Here is a 20,351-nt window from a genome sequence, read left to right on the forward strand (position 1 = left end):
GCACCTTTTTTTAAAAAAAAAAAATTAAAAGTAAATATAATTTTTTTAAGTATATATATAAGTACTTTTTTTTTTTAAAATGGGGCCCCCCAAACATATGGGGCCCTAATCGGTGGCTTTAGTGGCCTAGTGGTTAAGACGACCCCGTAGTCAAATGACAACGGTCGATCAAAGTATGAATGCGAACATTAAATTATGTGCAATATGATCTAAGCACGCCTCTTTCCAATTGGTCCTACTGTAAAATAAGTCAGAGTGAAAAAATAAATTAAATACTTTATTTCTGTCAAAATAAACTCAAAATCCTTAAATTGAAATCATAAACTGAAAATTAAAATGTATCTACACATAAAGAACATTTAAAAGGTTGCAATTTTTTACTAAAACTAATATCCTTAAATAGCATGACACCCATATGATATCTCGGCCTTCTAGTTCATCCAATAGGACCTACAAATTCACCAAATAAGTACAATGAAAAAAAAAAGTAAAACACACGTGTTCTACGTGACATAATACACATAGGATGTCATGTAGGACACAAATTTACTATATATGATGTCACGTAAGACGAATGTGTCTATTTGTTTAATTTTATACAAGTTTAAGTGTCTACTTGTACACACTCAAAGTTGAAGGCATAGAAGTCAGCTAAAGCCAAGTTGAAGGACACATTTATGTATTATGCCTAAAAACATTTTGTGTCATATTTACTTTCTGTACTTTCAAAATAGCTTTTGAATTGTGTTGTTTGTTAAGACATCAACTGTTGGAAATAGCTTGTCGACTAAGAAAAACAAAAGAGTAATTTTCACCACCCTCCCCCCCCCACACACATACCCCACTCCCTCTTGCACTTTCAGTATTAGCTTGAACAAAAGACAGGAAAGGAAAATGCAACATCGAGGTCTGTTTTAAGATAAGAAAGTGATAATTGAGATATGAAACTCTTGAAAATGTGATAGTTAGTTATGTAAACAGAACAATGGATATAAAGGTATAAAAGTCAGGAAAAGTTGATAGTTTAAATATGGTTTTTACCGTTTAACTCTTTAGGAAAACAAATATGATACTGAAATGGAGTAAATTTCATGAGGTATCTTGAACTAAGATGCATGATGAAATAAATGCAAATACCTACTGAAATTAAATGAGAATATATATTACTTAACCATGGTGAAGTAATAAATCTACAACATCTACCCAATTCCCAACATAGCATCTAGACACCTCAATTGTCTTCATGGTCTCTTGTGGACACCCGACCCTAACCTAAAAAAATATTTGTCTTTCAAACAAATTTGAGCGTGTGAAAAATGGTCACTCCGGCCTGAACTTCTCTCCCTATCAAAATTGTGTTCAATATGTACATTTTCAACAACGTTCAAACAATATTAGTCCTAGTTAAAGTGTCAAAATGAAAGTGTGGGCAAGCCAGGAGACCAATTTATGTATTTTTGCATAAGTTAATACTCCTACTGAAACTATAGTGTAAAATAACAAAACATAGAAAAGAAGATCACAGTTTCATGACCCGACACTTTGCCCTTCAAGTTTGGCATAAAATAAGAATGAAGAATCTAGAGTTATGAAGAGGTTAGTGGAAGACTCTAAAATTTCCTAGATCTTTTCTTAGAAAACTTTAGAATGACTTAGAAAATATCTTAAAAGGTCTTAGAATTCTCTAGAGTAGTAGAGAATTCTAGAAGAGGGACTAGATATTTTCCAAGAAAGCTTTAGAATTCTCTAAAGTTGGAGAAAATTCTCGAATGTGGACTAAAGTGCAAATATGTAGAGACTTATAAAGTAAATATTATTTACACTTAGGCCCCTAGGATTATAGTATAAGTAAAGGGGCTCTCATTTGTAAATCATCCAACAAGGGTAAAACATTTGTCCAAGCAATACAAAGTCTTCTGTCAAAGCTCTCTTAGTCTTTCTTTACATTCTCTTAACGATCTTAATTTCAAAGGGCTTACTTGAGCTTACAAGACCGTGAAAAATTCGTGAGTTATAAGTTATCAAGTGCCGCACGGAACTTTAGTGACACTCTAAGTCCGTGACAGGCACCTGAGAAGAAGATAATAAACATGAAGAAGGCTTTATCAGTATTTATCAAATTTGTTCCCAATCTAACCAAATGTCATTGGATCAAATGATAAAAAAATATTTTTTCCCGAATGAAATGAAAACTGGATTCATGTGGCCATGAAAGAGGGATTAAGTGGAACAGAATTGACAGAGTAGTAGAGTTGTGGAAACGCCTGCTTCAATGCTTAGGGCCGATGAAAATAAAGCATGACGAGGTTTCTCTATTGGAGGCGCCTGAAATTATAGCATTGAAGAGGGCTTCATAAGTATACATATAACAAGGAGTTAATAGAGTAGAATCAATACAGACATGTAATAGAGTGAAAACAATATTCAGCAAGTTGTATAATGCATTGTTAAATAGTAACACAAGATGTGTATTATAAGTCAATTACCATTGAAACTCCAAGCTAATCTGATTCGCACGTCGTCTTGTAGTTGATTCAACAATCTTAAAACCTTTCAAGAAATAACGCCAACACATGTTATTACTATATTTATAACGCTTAACGTTTTCCAATTCCCTTGCCCAGCCTTTCAGTTGATCTAATAAGACCTACAAATTCATTACATTATAAGTACAATGAGAAAAAAAAAAAACAGAGAAGTGAAAATACGAAAATATTAAGGTGAAAGATTAAAGTCATAACATTGCGGAATACCTGTATAAAGTTATACTTTAGTGCATCTGATTTCACTCTTACTAGCAAAGTTCGCGGATGGAAGTAACTAAATAATTCATCAATTAGAAATTTATAACTTGGTACCATTGATAAGAGTATTAACAAATCAATTTGCTTGATTTGAAGTGGTTGAATGTTGCTCCGAATATTGTCTGAACGAAGTCTGTCCTCCTGATCGAATTTTCAAAATTAAACGGCTATTGAATTGAAAAATGTACAAACTAGATCAACACTTAAGCCGAATTTAATAAGTTGTCAATTTGATGTACTTACCTTTGATTCAGTTGCATCAGTTGTTAGAGAAAAGCTCAAATCTTCACCTAAAGTTCCAGCAAAAGCTCTCAAGTACTGAACCAACCTACTAACCGAAGTAACATACTTAAATCCAATCTCGACTTCCATTAAGCTCGAACCAATGATTGGACACGAGTTTGGAACTTTTTTAATATCTATTAACTTGAACGAACGTAAATTGGGAGTAACAATGACAGCATCATTCAAATCAACCATGTTACTTAAGGTCAAATTCTCCAATTCAGGACTAGAGATTTTGAATTTTTTCAATCTTTTACACGAACGAAGAAACAAGGATTTAAGACAGGGGAATGCTGAGGAAATATCATTAGGAAATCCGATGGGAATATACTCGCAATCGATTTTCAGGACATGTAGCTTATTGCAAGCACTTAAATCAAGTTCCACTGTTAATATTGATGATCTTAACAAGTAAAACTCTCGTAAATTTCGAGTTTTTATTTCAATTGACCCAATTCCATTACCACTCAAATGAACCTTTTTAAGTTGATTCAAATCATCAGGCAATAAGATGGGAAATACTCCAAGTTCATAGTAGCAATTGATCAAGGTTAACTCAGCAATAGAAGGACAATTGTTGATAAGTTTTACGAAATTTGTGGGAGAGATTTGAATGGAAACAAAATAAATCTCTTTCATTAGAGGCAACTCTTTAATATCATCAAATGTTTCATCCTCAAATTTGCAGTTTTTTAAACATAAAACTGTTAACAATACTCTTGATTGAAAAATTGCAGGGGACAATGCTAATGAGGTAACAGCAGCAATCAAATATAATTCCGTTAAATTGGTGTTGTCTGAAGCAAACTTGACAACTATAGGGTAGAGGCAGTGAGAGCAGATTCTTCTATGAACAATTCGAGAGCAGCAGTATGCACAGAATGTGCGGGTAGAAACAAATTGTTCTTGTAATATGTTGTCGTTGATGTTGCACGATGATATAATGTCATGCCAATTTTTACAAACCCGGGAAGCAATTGCTCTGTATCTGAGATTGAGAGAAGAGAGGATTAGGTGAAGGATGTCATCTGGTAATAATGCATTACTACTATAGTTGTAGCTATGCAAATTGCAAAAAGTAATGGAGGCCATGAGTGCAAAAACTGATCTTACACTTTGTTAAATTGTAGGGTTAACCGAATAATTTAATAATACTTGAAATATATTTTTTTTAGGAAAAAAGGACAAATATATCTCCGAATTATCATAAATGATATGCAGATACCCTCCATCATACTTTTGGTGCCCCTGTCGTCAAAAAACTAGAGTATATATGTCTTCACTCTAATAGAACACTAAATAGGGACACATGGCATAATCTTATCCGTCGATCGGATATTTAATAAATGTCGGATCGATGGATAAGATTATGATGCGTGTATGTTTGTTAGTATAAAGGGTATATATGCTCTAGTTTTTGGACGGCAAGGGCACCAATGTCCCAAAAGTATGACGGAGGATATCTGCATACTATTTTCGATAGTTTAGGAGTATATTTGTTTTTTTTCCCTTATTTATCAATTAAAATTTTGATTGGTATTAAGTATTCCCTAACTATATAAAAACACCTAAAAAAGTGTGTTACGAGGCAATAATGTTAGAGTTTGATTACTTCAAGAACATGGTTTCTTTTCCTATGAAAATTAGGAGGATCTCTAATCTCAATTGTATTACGCGTATAATTAGGAGAGTTTTTTTTAAAGGAAATAATATTTAAAAAAAACCTACCATATATTTGAGATAAGCTAAGTGTCAAAAATACATTTAAATTTTATTTTATTTTTGAGTTTGATACCTATTCTATTGAGAGTGTGAGTTTCATCTCTAAACTATCACTTATTAGTTTAAGAAAAAAAATATTTTTTTATAATTATTATCCCAAATTTAAATTTTATTTTAACAACTTAGCATTTCAAAGAGTTAGAAGAATAAACTTCGTAAAAAATATATTAATTTTTTTAATAAAAAAAGCTAAGGTATCTTTTTTTTTCTAACTAAAATCTTAAATTAATAGAAAAATCAAACACTTTTATTTATTTAGTAATTGATTGTGTCATCAACACTGCTACCACTCATTCATTTAGAATAAATAAAAAAATTAAAAATGAAATCACTAAAAAGGAAAGAAACTAATTAGTAAATAGTAAAACTAATTAGTAAATTGTAAAATTTATATTTATCTTCTAATGTGAGGTCTGCAACTCCACAAAGCACAAATGCTCCATCAGTCAATTCTTTTTTTTTTTTTACTTGAAAAGCTTTCTTGCCTTATTTTTTAATGATCCAGATTCTCTTCATTTAATGTTTTCTTCTAATTTCTTTTTTGTTGGGAAATTTTGAGATCAATTGGAATTTAAGGTAGAACTCTATTCCTACTTTAGTGGTGTAGATTTGGTGTACGTTAGCCCTAATAAGTTTGTATATCATTTTTTGTTGGCACAAGATATTAATAGAGGAAAACCATTTTCTTTACTCAAGAATTATCATGTCAAATTATCAAGAACGTAAAATTAATTAGGAAACTGTGCCTGAAATCATGAGGGCTACCAATTCTCCGTCTTGTGATTTTCGATCTTCTTAACCAAGATGTGATCCGCCCTCTTTTCCTAAAAATAAAAATATCGAGAAAACACTATGTCTGATTTGGAGACCAAAACCCTATAATTATAATAGCATAAAATTAATTTTTTTTGTTTAGCCCTTCTTTGAACTAGAAATTACAAACGGGTACTTACACATAAGACTTCATAGTTTATGAGGTGTCATTTAGACCCATTAACTTTAAACTTCTGAAGATCGCTTTCAATTTGGGTCAACCTTTGGCTGAAAGCAATCGAGATATAATTATTCATAATACAATATATGTGTAAGATCATAAAAAGTTCTAACAATCTCCTACTTCAACAACACGTGTGTGCGCATATATATATAACTTTTAAATTGTATGTCACTTTATGAACACAAAATATGGGATATCATAATGTGAAGTACTTCAAAACGTAACAAACTCCTCGATTCATCATGCTAATATTGAACCAAAATGACTTGTGTTACATGTCTCATAACTAATTCTTTTTTGATCACGAATACCAACATAACCAACTGACATCGATCGATTGAGTATGGATGTGAAACATAAAAATTACGTGCAATATGATCTAAGCACACATCTTTCCAATTGGTCCTACTGTAAAATAAATCAGGGTGAAAAATAAATTAAATACTTTATTTATGTCAAAATAACCTCGAAATCCTTAAACTGAAATCATAAACTAAAAATTAAAATGTGTCTACAGTCTACACATAAAGAACATTTAAAAGCTTACAAAGGGATTTCACCTCCTCAATAGTGTGTAATTGTTGTGACTGAATTGGAGGATGACCGAAAAGAGTTTCCATCGTCTAAAGATGGTATTATTATATGTATCATTGATACATAATTATACATCATATATACATGACCAATACCTTACAGGTATATGTGATCTTTTTTATCGTACAATATTGATACATACAATATATGTCATATATACACAATTATTTGATATTGATAAATTACATAATCTACTTATATAATGTATATGTGTTGTATAAACAATGCAATGGATGTATATACATTTAGATATGCACCATATATACATGATTATACACTATATATATAATATTTATATATTGCATGGTTACTTATACAATATTGATATATTACATGTACAACAATTATTTTTATTGAATTTTTTTTTGTCACATGTATGAAAGAGGTAGAAATTTGCTTCATTACGTTGTATTCATTTTTTCATACGAGGAATACCTTGAAAAGCCGTGTATATAATAGCAAGACTCACTATAAAAATGCAACTTCACCCGCAGTTTGTTTCCATTTAGACACGGTTCTTGTGTGTCTAAACCTTGCGGGTTTTTTTCCTTTTATATTATTTTTATGTAAAAAGAATATGACTACTTTTATTAGAAATTAATCAGTTTATTGTACATATATGAAATTGTCACAAAAAACAAAGCCAAAAGAAAAAAATAAAATAAATAAAAAAGAAGGTGTAATCAGGATCTTCTGGAAATCAAACTGCATTGTGTGGATAACTGTAAGACATCTTAGACCTCATTTGTTTTCATTAAGATTAAGACATCTAAATCTGAATGCACATCTGAATGATTAAGATCTTATCTGTAAATCTGAATACTAAATGATTATGATTGTTTGTTTTTAAACATCTGAATAAATAATGAACATGATACATTCAAATTATTTTAACAAATTTATAAATGCATCATCATTTGATTTCAAAATTTATGGAGTTGCTTTGCACTTTAATCAAATAAATATTTATGAAATTGCTTTTCACTTTAATCAAATTTAAAAAAAACCAATAATTTTTATCAATTCTTGATAAACAAGCAACAAAAACAAAAATTAAAATTTTAAGGGAAATAATTTAGATAACCAATTAAATTGGAGAATGAGAGAGACTTGAAATTTTTTATTTTTTTTGAAGAATAAAATATGGAGCATAATTTTTTTACGAAAATAAAGTGTCTATAAAAAAAGGTCTGAATAAAATAAGACTATGTCGCATGCCTGATCCATTTAGACCCATCAAGAGATTTTTAAGTAAAAACTAAAAAAGCAAATGCACTTAATGTCCTAATGTTTGAATCATTCAAATTCAGACCTACATTAAGAGCAAACAAATGACGTCTTAATAAGCAAAAATAAACTCGAGATACTCACTAAAGGAAAATTCCAAAAAATAATCTTAGAAGATATTGGTGTTTGACAAAGTTTTCAAAATAATAAACAAATAAGAAAGTTTTTATGATGGTGTATTTTGCTAAATTAATTTTAATTTATTAATAATATTTTAAAATTTAATGTTTGACTATGACTATTTTTTATATATTTATTTAATGCTAAGAATAATACGATTTCTTAATGATATAAACCTCTTTTGATTTCTTAAAATAAACAAGTAATAAGAAACACTATTTACTATAAGAGAGGGAATTAACATTTGGCAAGTTGGTTTTCATATTCATTGTATTCATCAACATAAATCACATAGAGAAACACATAAAATCCTTCGTTAATATCAAAACAACACCACTAAAATAACAATAATACCACATACCTACCTTGAAAATGCCATAATTTAATTTGCTTAATGAACTCTATCTCTCCAATTCCTCTATAAATACACAAAACATTATTAATCTTATATTTCCAAAGCATATATTATAATTGTAATTATAGAAAGAGAGAGGAAAAAAATGAGTGGTGTTGGTGTGGAGTCGATGGCACGATCAAATGGTGGAGCACGATGTGTTGGGATCGAAAATAACAAAGTGTCATGCAGAAGTATGGAGTCGATGGCACGATCAAATGATGGGGGGATTGGATTTCAAATGCCATTGCATTACCCAAAATATACAAAGGCTGAGTATGAGAGTATGGCAGAATGGAAGGTGGATTGTTTGCTTACTCAATATGGACTTCCAATTCATGGTGATGTAAACCATAAGAGGAAGTTTGCCATGGGAGCTTTTCTTTGGACCTATTAATTTCTTAGTATTAACGTACTCGTTGTACTTTTGATATTATGAGTTTAAAATTTTATTTCATGATATATATGTATTAGGTCATGTAGGATACGTGTCTACTTGTTCAATTTTATACAAGTTTAAGTGTCTAATTGTGCACTCCCAAAGTCGGAGGGCATAGTTATCAGTTGAAGTCAAGTTAAAGGTTATGTTTATGTATTATGCCTATATATATTGTGTCTCGTGTCCAAAGTGTAAAGTTTAGTTAAACCCGTTTTACATAGATTGCATCGGCCTCTAGTTGATTCTTGGCATTTTGAGCTGCTACACTCAAAATTGTTCTCGTAACATTAACAAGATGTGATGTTACAAGTCACGAATATATATATATATATTTACAAGCGAACAGGGCATTTCTATTGGTTTCATCTCAAACTATATATAGTTGAAAACTTATTTGTCTGTTTTGATAGACAAAAATAAGATAAGAGTAACCGATAGGAGAAGAATGGATGAGAGGATATAGATAGAATTGGGGATGAGAAGCATAATTTTTGCCTAAGCATAATCACAATATGCATAACCCTTTCTTTCTGATCCCCATTCATTTTTAACTCGTTGCTAATTGGGTCTGAATCACAAATCAACCTTTGTGAAGACCTTCTAGTCCTATTACCTTTTCTCGACCCAATAGCTACTTTAGCTGCTTGTGTAACATTTTAGCAAGTATCTACATCGGGTTGGGGTTGATTCATAACAGTTCTCCTTTAGAGAAAATTGCCGCCCAACACCTTTGGGTCATGTAGTTTACAAAATATGTACGCAAAATGCAGATAGTGTATACTTTATACTAATATACCTATAATATATATGCCTTACACAAATAAATTGGAATCATGCTCATTACTAATAACACAAGGCTATTTCATCCTTAATATATACATTAATACACTACTATGTATTCAATCTAAATTTTTTATTGAAATTGTTCCCTTTCCTTGAAAGGAAGTGTTGGCGTAGCTACTACAATTGTTAGTTGTTGTCATGTGATCAGGAGGTCATAGGTTTGAATTGTGGAAATAATGTATTGTAGAATGCAGGATAAGACTGTGTACAATAGATCCTTATGGTCTGACTCTTACTTTACACGCATGGTTATCCCTTTCCATATGTAACAGCTAATTGGCTATCTGAATAACCAATTTTCAATCTTGGAACAGACATCTTGTTCTTATCTTGCATTCTATTCCTGTAAACGTTAACGATCAATGCTATCGCAGCAATTCTTGTCGTACGATACCAATTCCATGGATTAAATAAACTTTTTATGCAAATGACCAAAAAACTTGAACTTTTCTTCTTTTCTTTCTCATCTTTACTCTGTTTCTGTTCTGTTTTTGCCAAATTCTCAGAAAATGATAATGCATCTTTAATTCCTTTGCCAAAATATTCTTTTAGTTCCTCAATCACTTCTAGTTTCTTTCCCCATGTTGGATACTTATTTAATTTGTCTATCAGTACCATTCTACTTGCTTCCAAACGGACAAGCGCGCCATTGTGATGTCTCTGCTGTCGAGACTCTAATGCCTGCGTTGCACAAGTAAAAATTAATTGGTTACCATTGTGGCGCATGCAGGATTTTACGCAAGCAGTGTCGATCTATGTGTCCCAAAGTTGATAGTATTTACTTGGTAAAAGATAGCTCATGTAAATAGATAGTGAATATACTTTGTTTACTTGCATATTTTACGGAGCTAAAATTTTAATTTTATAAGTTCTATATTCTAGGATAGTGACATCAGGTGTTAATAACTAGGTTTTGAGTTTAACTTTTGTATATATTAAGTGGATTTCTTAATATTAATATAGAGTTAAAACTAAGACTATTGTGTTCGACTTAACATATACCTAACCTTCTAGCTCCGTCCCATAACATGAGAACATTCATTTTGATAAATTGGTGATCGCAATAAGACTCAAACCCATGAAGACTTATATATTGAGTCGTGTATGACCATCTCAGCTAAAATCATAAATCGTTAGTAATTGATTATGCCACTCATTCATTTAGAATAAATAAACAAAAATTTAAAAACGAAAGGAACTAATTAGTAAAACCTGGTAGAACTGGAGCATGTTCTGAAGATCCTTTAATGAGTCTTGAATGCCAATCAATTTCTCCTTATCTTCCATTGTGAGTTCTTCAATTCCGCAATAACGACCATGTTCAGCACAGTGTGTACAGAAATTAATTTCTTCACGACGAATTCTATCACTAATCTCATCATATAAAACCTCTGTTCTCTCACTAAGATTATGCAAATCTTTATAAGTATTATTCATCTTTATATATCATATAGTACAAATGCAGCATCAATCAATTCATTTTATACTTGAAAAGGTTACCTTGCCTTTGCTTTTTAAAATTCTGTTTATTTCATGTTTTGTTTTTTGTTTGGGAAATTTTAGAGATCACTTGGAATGTAAGGTATAGCTCTGTTCTTACTTTAGTGGTCTGGATTTGGTGTACTTTAGCCTAATCATTCTGTGTTTTCTCTGTCTCAATTTGGCTGTCTTACTTTTTTAATTTTAACTTTCCGTTAAAACCATATAATGAAAGTACATTTTAGTACATTTGACATATCTTTAATTTAAAATTACGAGATTCAAAAGTTCTTTTTTTTACTTAATTAAACTTTATGTCAAGTCAAAATATGACAAATAAATTGAAACGAATAGAGTAGTATTATTGTCTTCTTTTTTAGCATGTGGTAATCCTTTCATAGCAAGTTTTGTCTGCTGCTGAAACCTTTAGCTGTTCACTGTCCCACACGTTCTCGTATTCGCACTCAATATTTTGTGAAGGGATAGGGGTAGAGTTGTACTTCGGCTTCAATTTCGGCTGAACTCACTAGCTTTGTTTTTGTATTATAATATTTATTAAACACGCATGTACAAATTATTTATTAAAAAATTAATAATTTTAAATGACTAAAATTTTGAATTTATAAGCTTCAAATCGTGGGTCTTTGTCATTTACATATGCAATAGTTTTGGCTCTAACTGATCTTTATCTTAAAAACTTATTTAATATGTACAAGTTATAAATTCATAAGAGCAAAAACAACTAAATAACTACATCTCAATTTCAAGTGAGTCAAAATCAATTATATGAATCTTCATCATCGAAAGGTTTGCTAACGTCGTGATTAACTAAAGTTACGTTGCTACACTAGGCTTGCTTGCTGTTATTTCTTTATCGCAGTTTAACATTATATACTTTAGTATATTACAAAAAGAAAATAAATAGAAGTTTGGATTGTAGTTGCAGAATTAGCAACAAGAAAAAGAAAATGGAAATCATTGTGACTCACGTTGGTAAAAAATAAAAAAAAAGTGGATTCTTTGACAACTTATCAGATAAAGAATTTGATTTTCATCTCTTTTCACTCACTTTTTAACTGTCAGCAAGCTCAGGATCCAAGCAAAGGATCAACAACACTAATACTCCTAGACATTCTATCATGTAAGCAATGGTCCTTTCGGAGACATCCGAAATAATTGGAACGATACAAAGAAGAGAAAAGTCAGACAATGAATAAAACCCCAAAGCTAGATGGTTTAAGTACCCAAAGAATCGGACCATAGTAATAAGAGAACCTAGGTTTGAATTCCAGCAAAGACAAGCTAGGTGATTTCTGCTGAAACTTTGGTTGTAGATGCACACAAACTAACTCGGACATATCACCGAATACACTCAAAGAAATGGAGGGAAGCAATTATATCCAGGCTGAACTATAGTTATCCGTAATAATAAACACGATAGAATTTACAAAAAAGGTTTTTGAAGTATGGAAATATTTACACTAATAGATAGTCGAACCAAAAGAAACAATCCAAAACCAGATAAATACGCTTCCCACACATGTTCAAAATTCTAATATTAGCATTCATACATAAAGAAATTCAAAGCATCATCGTTCTTCCTGTAGAGGAGCAACGCCTAATGCTATTCTACACATAGTTAATGGAGAATAGAGAAGATAAAACATTTGAAGTTTGTTTTTGTTTATATCAATTCAAGCCATCATAAGGTTAAATGTTTTAACCCATAGCATACTTCTGGGTCCAACTCCTGGCGGTTCCTTCGTATTTGGACTTGTCTGTCTTGTACATGTGAGCAATCTCAGGAACCAAGGGGTCGTCAGGGTTTGGGTCCGTCAAAAGTGAGCAAATTGAAAGCAAAACCTGAAATGTAATCCAGAATCCTTTCCCACCTTAAGAAACATAAATAACACAACATGCTTCGCAAAACACAAACCAGTTTTGACTGGTCTTGGAAAGCCATTTAACAGAATTCATAATTTCAGAAAAAACAAATGATGCTACTAGCAGAGAATCGGGGACAAGATCTTATCCTATGCTACCGAAATCAGAGTGTTTTACGAAGGACACTGTTAAAATGTTTTCATCATTGCTCCCTAAAGCTATTAAGGAATAATATTAGGTCACCTATTATCTATGATGCCCAATTAAATGATCTTTCCCTTTTAAAGTGTTGATCCTTCAGATTATACACAATTAGCTAATGAATCAAAATTGATTTGAAAAGGCACTTATATCATGAAGGTCCCAAGCCTCGGAATAGGTATGTTTTCATAGCTTGTATTATTTCTCAGCAGATAAAGGTAAGAAAGGACCTTGGAAATAGTTAAGGCAGGGCTCCACTGCTCCTTCAGTATGTCCAAGCATATACTCCCATTACTATTGATATTTGGATGGAAAACTTTTGTCCTAAAAGCAACCTGCAAGGATTTAACGAATAAACGTCACACAATAAAGTCTAGAGGGAAACTGCAATTTATAAACTGATGCACATGAATTTACATACTCAGGTTCACCAACTAAAGGTTTACAAGAGAAACAGTTTGTTTGACATGAAAAGTTTCCAAATAGCCCTATCAACAACCATGCCTCTATATAGACTAGTGTGGTCGCTATCTGAATCCTCAATAACCACTTGCTCCAAATAGATCTATGTATTTCTTTTTCCTTTTTCTTTCTTGTGTGTGAGTATCAGTATGTGTGTATAAAACATACATGAGTCATGTAGATCCACCTAGCCTAGTTGATATTGATCATGGATCAGCAAATCAGCACATTTGAAATCTTGTCGAGAATTTTTTTCTGCAAGAAATCCGTGTTTTGAACCAGACTGACCAACTTGATTCTAAAGAATCTGAACTCTCAACCCTCCCCAAAGAGAATCCTATTCATTCTTTCTATAAATGATGTAAAAGTATGGATAGTCCAAGGCACTATTAAAAATAAAAATGGGGAGATGAAATCGTAATTCCTCCTTAATCACCTTGTCTGGACCAAAAGGTACAAAGACAAACATTGTGTGACATGCTGATATAAGTAGCATAACACCAACCATTCAAAAAACATACTCGTACTTTTATCTCTGCGTTAGACTAAAATGTTGAAAATTTGTTTCTCATGCAAGGTGACAGTCCAACAAACAAGCATAGAAAATAAAGCCAGAGAAGGCTCCACTACTCACACATGATCAGTTAACAGCAAAAATCAACTTCTCTTCTTGATCGCAATGCCTCAAAAGTATGCACCACAACTACAAGCTCATTACTAGGAGATCTATATGAACATCATTAAAAATACTCTAATAGAAAACAGTCAAAAAAAAAAAAAAAAAAACTAGGTTCCAATATGCAAAACCAAATAAGAAGGCATCTGCAAATAGAATAGTCACCAGCAGAGACATCATTAATTCAAAGTAATTTGCAACTGTAAGATACCTTAGGAGGTTTGAATGGATAATCCGGAGGAAAATGGATAGTGACCAAAAAAACACCCCCAGCATAAGGGCTATCAGAGGGGCCCATTATTGTAGCCTGCCAGTGAAACATGTCCTCTCCAACAGGGCCTGTTAACACATGATATAAAGTTGTTAGGAAGTCAATGCCAAAGAATAACATAGCATGTACATCTTACAGATGTAGGAATATGTGCGCAACATCTTGATGAAGAATAGTGAAAATGCCCTCTCACAATAATTCAAACTAGTATTGTCAAATCCCGATGTATATCATGTATCAAGATAGTCAAGCATGGATCATACTGTACACAGAAGCTAATTAAAAGAAATGCATGCACATACACTATCATGTTTATATATAATCCTCCAGTCGTAAAAATAAGCTAGAGATCCTCTTTTTAAAGGTAAGATAGCTACAACTTTTGTTTTGATGACCAGGTAAACTGTTAAGGGCCAATCATTGCAACCTTAAAATCACCTAGTGTTTTTTTCCTCTGGCTAGGAATTAAACCTGAGACTCATGGTTCTCAATCCACTTTAATGAACTCTAGGCCACACCCTTGGGTGCCTAGTGAAAAAACAAAAAAGAAACCAAACTATGTCTATCCTTAAAAAGGTAACATAGTTACTATACTACTCCCCATGTCCCATGTTAGTTGAACACTTACCTTTTTACACGCATATTAAGAAATCATAAATAAGAAGATAGTGTTTACTAATTCACCCCTTAAAAAAACTTCTTGAAAATTTTACAAACAAATGTGAACACTTTCAAAATGAATTAGTTGCAAGGGTAATATAGGAAAAAATTTAATTAATGCTTTCTTGATTTAGTAAGGTGGACAACTAATATGGGACAATTATTTTTGGTAAGATGATCAACTAATATGGAACGAAGGGAGTATAAGTTATAACACCATAATACAACAAGGGAGTTTGATTCACTAAGACGCCGTTTGGTTCAAAGACAAAATATGCAGGGAGTAAGTTGAGGTTATTTCTTGTTGGATATTTCCAAGGAAAAGGAAAAAAAATATGAAGAGTGGGATGGAAATTTGTCATTTTTTAATCTTATATTACTAATATTCATATTTTCTTTCATAACCTAGTGTCTAGGCCAACTTTCGCACACCTCGACTAATTCCACGGGCACCCACCAGCACAGGTATCAGTTAACTCTATCACCAAAGCTTGGACAGATTGAAAAAATCACCTAGTGCTTTTTTCCTCCGGCTAGGAATTAAACCTGAGACGCATGGTTCTCAATCCACTTTAATGAACTCTAGGCCACACCCTTGGGTGCCTAGTGAAAAAACAAAAAAGAAACCAAACTATGTCTATAGAGTACAGAGTTTAATGCGGAGATTAAATCTCTTTTTCCTTTCAACAAACAGCCTGTTAAGTATATAATTAAGCTCATAAGACGTGCATTTCTGAGGCTTGTATCGAATTGTATCATAAGATAACTACAAAAAAATTATGAATGTCATGGAATGTAAAACACATAATTATTTCCATGGGGAAGACAACATGGAAGTTGAAAAGCATCACACTACAGACAGACTAGAAGGATTATAATTAGCACATGACTACCATGACAATGTAGACAAAGTAAACATCTCTGTAAGGATTCAATGCAAATAACATGATTCTAAAAAGAAGTCAAAGGTTTGGACATAATGACATTAGAAAAACCATCACAAAGAAATGTGAAGAATGAAATGACGAGCCATATAACCAATAAGTCTAATCATTTTAAAAATTAATCCGGTCACCTGCATAAGCTCTGTATGAGAACCCATTAGACAAAATCCAGACATGTATAAAACTTTTTGTGATAGGATTCTTCTCTTTATGCAAGTATTTAGTTGTAGTTTGTAAAAATAACTATAATATATTTCTATAAGAAAATACTACTTATCAAAAAAGATAAGAATATTGGAAGAGTAACTACACACCTACATATAGACAAAATGAAATCACTTCAAACAACTTTTCTATTCTCTATGGAAATCAGAGAGTGCATTGTGCAATATTATGCTCCTCCGCAGTCCGCACAACAAAAAGCTCTTATCCAGAAAATATTCTAAAAACGAGAGCCAATATTTGTACGTCACTCACTGATCATTGAAGCCCACTTGTATGTACACCAAAACTATAACACTGGAAATGCTCTTGTACTTTTAGATGTTCAACAAGTTTGCACAAGTGATAATTTAGCAGATATTTTCACTAAGGCATAGTCAACTTCAATATTTGACAAGCTGATACACAAGATTGGAATGTGCCGTCTTCAAGACATTAAGTGATGATTTCATCGGAGGAGTAAAATGCGTGATGCACTCTTTTTCCCTCAACCAAAGTTTTCATCCTATTGGATTTTCCTCGTAAGATTTTTAATGAGGCAGCAAGAAAGGTATATTATGAATAACTGTGTAAAGTTTTTCTATCACTAGAAATTTTTCCACATGGACATCCTGAAAGTGCTGTGAATAGATTAAGTGGATGCCCATTTCCACCGTAGCAAGCATGACTCTCCAAGTTACTATACATTCTGAGGCTTATAAATAGCCATGTATAATATATAGAATAATACACTCAAAAAAAGGAAAAGAAAAGTTACTACTTCTTTTATTTTTCTCCCTGTACTTGCTATTTTTTATTTTTTATTTTATAACATGTTACCAACACGAGGCTCTAACCAAATATTTTATCTCCGCCAAAGTTAAGTCTTATTAAGGTATGCGCCACATTCATTTATTGCATGAGGCTCTAACCAAATATTATATCCCCGCCAAAGGTAAGTCTTATTAAGGTATGTGCTACTACATTCATTTATTTTTGACAAATCAAGAATTTGTTATAAAATACAAGCAAGAAGTAGTAACTTTTATTTGCCTTTATAGAATGCATTATTCCATCTATTATATATGGCTATTTATAAACCTCAAATATGTAGTTACTTGGGTAGTCATGCTTGCTAGAGTGGAAGTGGGCCACTGGGCATCCACTAGATCAATTCACAACATAACAGTATATTTGTCCCTTTTTCAAATTTTAAAAGTGTTTTGGACGGCAAGAGGCGACAAAAGGCGACAAGGGCCTTCCTCGCCACGCAGCGAGGCGAGCGGCGAGGCGCTCGCCTTTTTGAATCGCGGCGCCAATTAATACCAAAAATTAAAAATATTTAATTGCATATATAAATATCCAAAATCTCAATAACAATAACATATATTAGCAAATATTTCAATTCAAAAGCATAACCCTAACAAGATAAGAGATTTAGGTTAATGAGTATAAATAAGTCAAATATTTTATTTTATTTTAAAATGTAGGCAGTGGGCAGTGGCTTCAGTTCTTCAGAAATTAGACTTCACAATAAAAAACAGAGGGACTGAGAGAGTACTAAAAACAGAGGGACTGAGAGAGTACTAAAAACAGAGCAAAAGAAGAGAAGAGAGATTGATTCGAGAACAGAAGAGAAGAGAAAAGTCACGACTCACGTAAGAGAAGAGAGAACTCGCAGCAGCAGCAGTCGCGACTCGCAGCAGCAGCAGTCGCGACTCGCAGCAGCAGCAGTCGTCGCGAACTCTAATTCCAGTCGAGGTATTGATTTCAAGTTTCCAGTCGCGAAATGAGAAGGAGCAGTCGCAACATCAAGTTTGAAAAAATACCCAAAAAAACCCTAATTTGGCTTTTAATTATTAAAATTCAGACTTTTAAAAAAAAAATCAAAAAGGCGATGCCTATTGCATCGCCATTCCACGTCACCGAGTCGCCTTGGCTCACCTTTTTGACCTCGCCGGAAATAGGCGCAGACCCCTCGCCACGCCACGCCTCGTCGCCAAAGGCGAAAGGCGCTCGCCTTTAAGAACACTGGGTCTACATGCTTGATTTGACATGAAATACTTTAATCCAAATAATTATTGTTCGTGTTTTATTGTTATTTCTTGCATTTCATACATATCTTTTACTTTTACATTTTCTTCATTAAAGCCTTTTAGGCCACATTTCCTTGTGATTTAAACTTAAAAGCCCTTATAGACCTTAATGATGTATTACCCTTTTCGCCTTTCACAATTTCTGAAACTCTCAGTTTTAAGCCAATTTTCAATGGCTCTTGGGTTAAAACTAGCCCTTTGAAGTTCTCTAGTGCAATAAACAAGCATTGTTGGGACAACTCTTACCCTATCGCAATAACAGATTTGGGTTTTAGTTTGGAGGTTATTCCTAAGGTACATATGAAATGAATCTGAAGAAAAACAAGTTGGTGGGACAAGATTTGAGTGGTGAAATCATATCCACCATTGATGAACAATGAAGCTTTGGAGTTTAATTATTTAGTGGGTCGGGGTGGGCAGGTTAAAAAGGTGACCTGATTTATCTGAGGGAAAAATACCTCGGAGCTGAGGGAAATACTATACAAGTAAAGGACAGTCATGATTTATTAAAATTGAATAACCAATTATTTTATAATAAATATTATATCTAAACACATCGTTAATAATATATATATCCCAACAAAAATTCCCTCTCATTTGTGCTTGAGCCATGACTCATTATACTCCCACAGGATTTTATGTCAGAAACATCTCCATTGCAATTGGAAATCAATTAAAACTTAAAAAGTTAAGGCTCCAACGTTTGAATCCTCTATTTTGCGCATCACAGAAGACTTAAGCGGATATTCAATGCAAATGCCATTTGTGCTATGCACAATAGAGGGAAATGAATGAAGTGATAATTGTCAAAGAACAACATTTTAGTCAAAGAGCTAACATAGTTTCAAATAAGTATACGCAAAATTGCACAATGAAGTTGGAATGGACCACGAGAGTCTAGCATTCAAACCCACCAAAGTTAAAATTGTACTGAACAAAACATAGCAAACCCATGTTTCACCAGAGTTACTCTGTATGTGAATTAATCCAGCTGTGCAAGGCGGGACAAACATTACTCACAAATAACAAATCAAGCTACGCATTTGACCAGTCATCAAATCTAGCTATATATCTTTGACTTCACAATGAACCATTAATATAATCAAGCAAAGCACAACCCTAAAATCAAACAAAAAATAATCTCAACCAAGGTAAAAAAAAAATGAAATTTGAGTTTCTAAACCATGGATCAACCACCAAACAAGGTAAAAATCAAAACTTTACACAAATATATGAGCATAAAAAAAAAGTCAAATGACAAATTAGAACAAGAGGAAAGAAAGGATACACACCAGCGCTGCATGAAGTAGGAGGATCTTTCTGGAGATCCTTCAGCTCCTTCAATATTCGTTTCGAAGCCATCAAAATCCAAACAAATCTGAATCTAATCTCATCCAAAAAAAAAATTTTAAAAAAATCAAAATTCAACACAAAACAACAAGAAATCCTGATAAACATATACAGATAAAGGCATGAATTACCTGATCAGAAAATCGGAAAAGCTGCTGAATCTTTACACGAAACTAGTAGATGAAATTGGATTGAGGAATATATCACTTTTTTTTTTCTTTTTATTTGCAGCTGTTTTCTTCGTTTTTTATTTCTTTATTATATTCAATGGTTCTGGCTGCCCCTAGTTTGAGCCCCACCGGAAGTACTGTGTGATTGGGATTTTGGGGTGCTTCTCATGGCCCCACACTTCAGTGTTATCCATAATTTACATATTTTTAGGAGTTCGCGAACAAAGTTATTTCGAAATTATAATTGTGAAATTAATTTATTTTATGTCAGTGGTGAGATAGAATGATATCAAGTTAAAAGGAATAAGGTGTGATATTCAAAAATAAATTTTATCCTGTTTAGTTGAAGGTATAAGTCTATCACATGTTTTTTTTTTAGGTAACTAACGTTTTTATTAATCACCTGTGAAAG

At 32.5% G+C, this 20,351-nt stretch overlaps 2 protein-coding genes across 2 annotated transcripts; both read right to left on the minus strand.

The window, feature by feature from the left end:
* Positions 1-9,794: 9,794 nt before the first annotated feature.
* LOC125831493 (uncharacterized) lies at positions 9,795-12,382 on the minus strand. Its single transcript, XM_049510671.1, has 3 exons — positions 12,269-12,382; positions 10,758-10,982; positions 9,795-10,226 (listed from the first exon to the last, which is right to left on the minus strand). Exons 1-3 carry the CDS (start codon positions 12,380-12,382, stop codon positions 9,795-9,797), a joined length of 771 nt encoding a protein of 256 aa, XP_049366628.1.
* Positions 12,383-12,523: 141 nt separating this feature from the next.
* On the minus strand, positions 12,524-20,029 carry LOC125831726 (ubiquitin-conjugating enzyme E2 10-like). The gene is made up of 5 exons (XM_049510912.1): positions 19,901-20,029; positions 19,712-19,803; positions 14,459-14,586; positions 13,340-13,444; positions 12,524-12,887 (listed from the first exon to the last, which is right to left on the minus strand). Exons 2-5 carry the CDS (start codon positions 19,779-19,781, stop codon positions 12,744-12,746), a joined length of 447 nt encoding a protein of 148 aa, XP_049366869.1. The 5' UTR covers positions 19,782-19,803; positions 19,901-20,029; the 3' UTR covers positions 12,524-12,743.
* Between the last annotated feature and the right edge of the window lie 322 nt (positions 20,030-20,351).

Source organism: Solanum verrucosum, unplaced genomic scaffold (genome assembly GCF_900185275.1).
Source record: "Solanum verrucosum unplaced genomic scaffold, falcon-dt-bn FXZP01000049.1, whole genome shotgun sequence".
NCBI classification, from domain to species: domain Eukaryota; kingdom Viridiplantae; phylum Streptophyta; class Magnoliopsida; order Solanales; family Solanaceae; genus Solanum; species Solanum verrucosum.

What these genes read in the sequence shown, in the direction of transcription:
- LOC125831493 (XM_049510671.1), bottom strand. Translation starts at nt 12,382, where the DNA reads ATGTCCGAGTTAGTTTGTGTGCATCTACAACCAAAGTTTCAGCAGAAA. An exon ending in ACTATGGTCCGATTCTTTGG is followed by an intron (nt 10,983 to 12,268) that starts GTACTTAAACCA and finishes TGATATATAAAG; the next exon opens with ATGAATAATACTTATAAAGA. An exon ending in ACATGCTCCAGTTCTACCAG is followed by an intron (nt 10,227 to 10,757) that starts GTTTTACTAATT and finishes TGTGCAACGCAG; the next exon opens with GCATTAGAGTCTCGACAGCA.
- LOC125831726 (XM_049510912.1), bottom strand. Translation starts at nt 19,781, where the DNA reads ATGGCTTCGAAACGAATATTGAAGGAGCTGAAGGATCTCCAGAAAGAT. An exon ending in ATCCATTCAAACCTCCTAAG is followed by an intron (nt 13,445 to 14,458) that starts GTATCTTACAGT and finishes AAATCCTTGCAG; the next exon opens with GTTGCTTTTAGGACAAAAGT. An exon ending in CTGCCTTAACTATTTCCAAG is followed by an intron (nt 12,888 to 13,339) that starts GTCCTTTCTTAC and finishes ATTACATTTCAG; the next exon opens with GTTTTGCTTTCAATTTGCTC.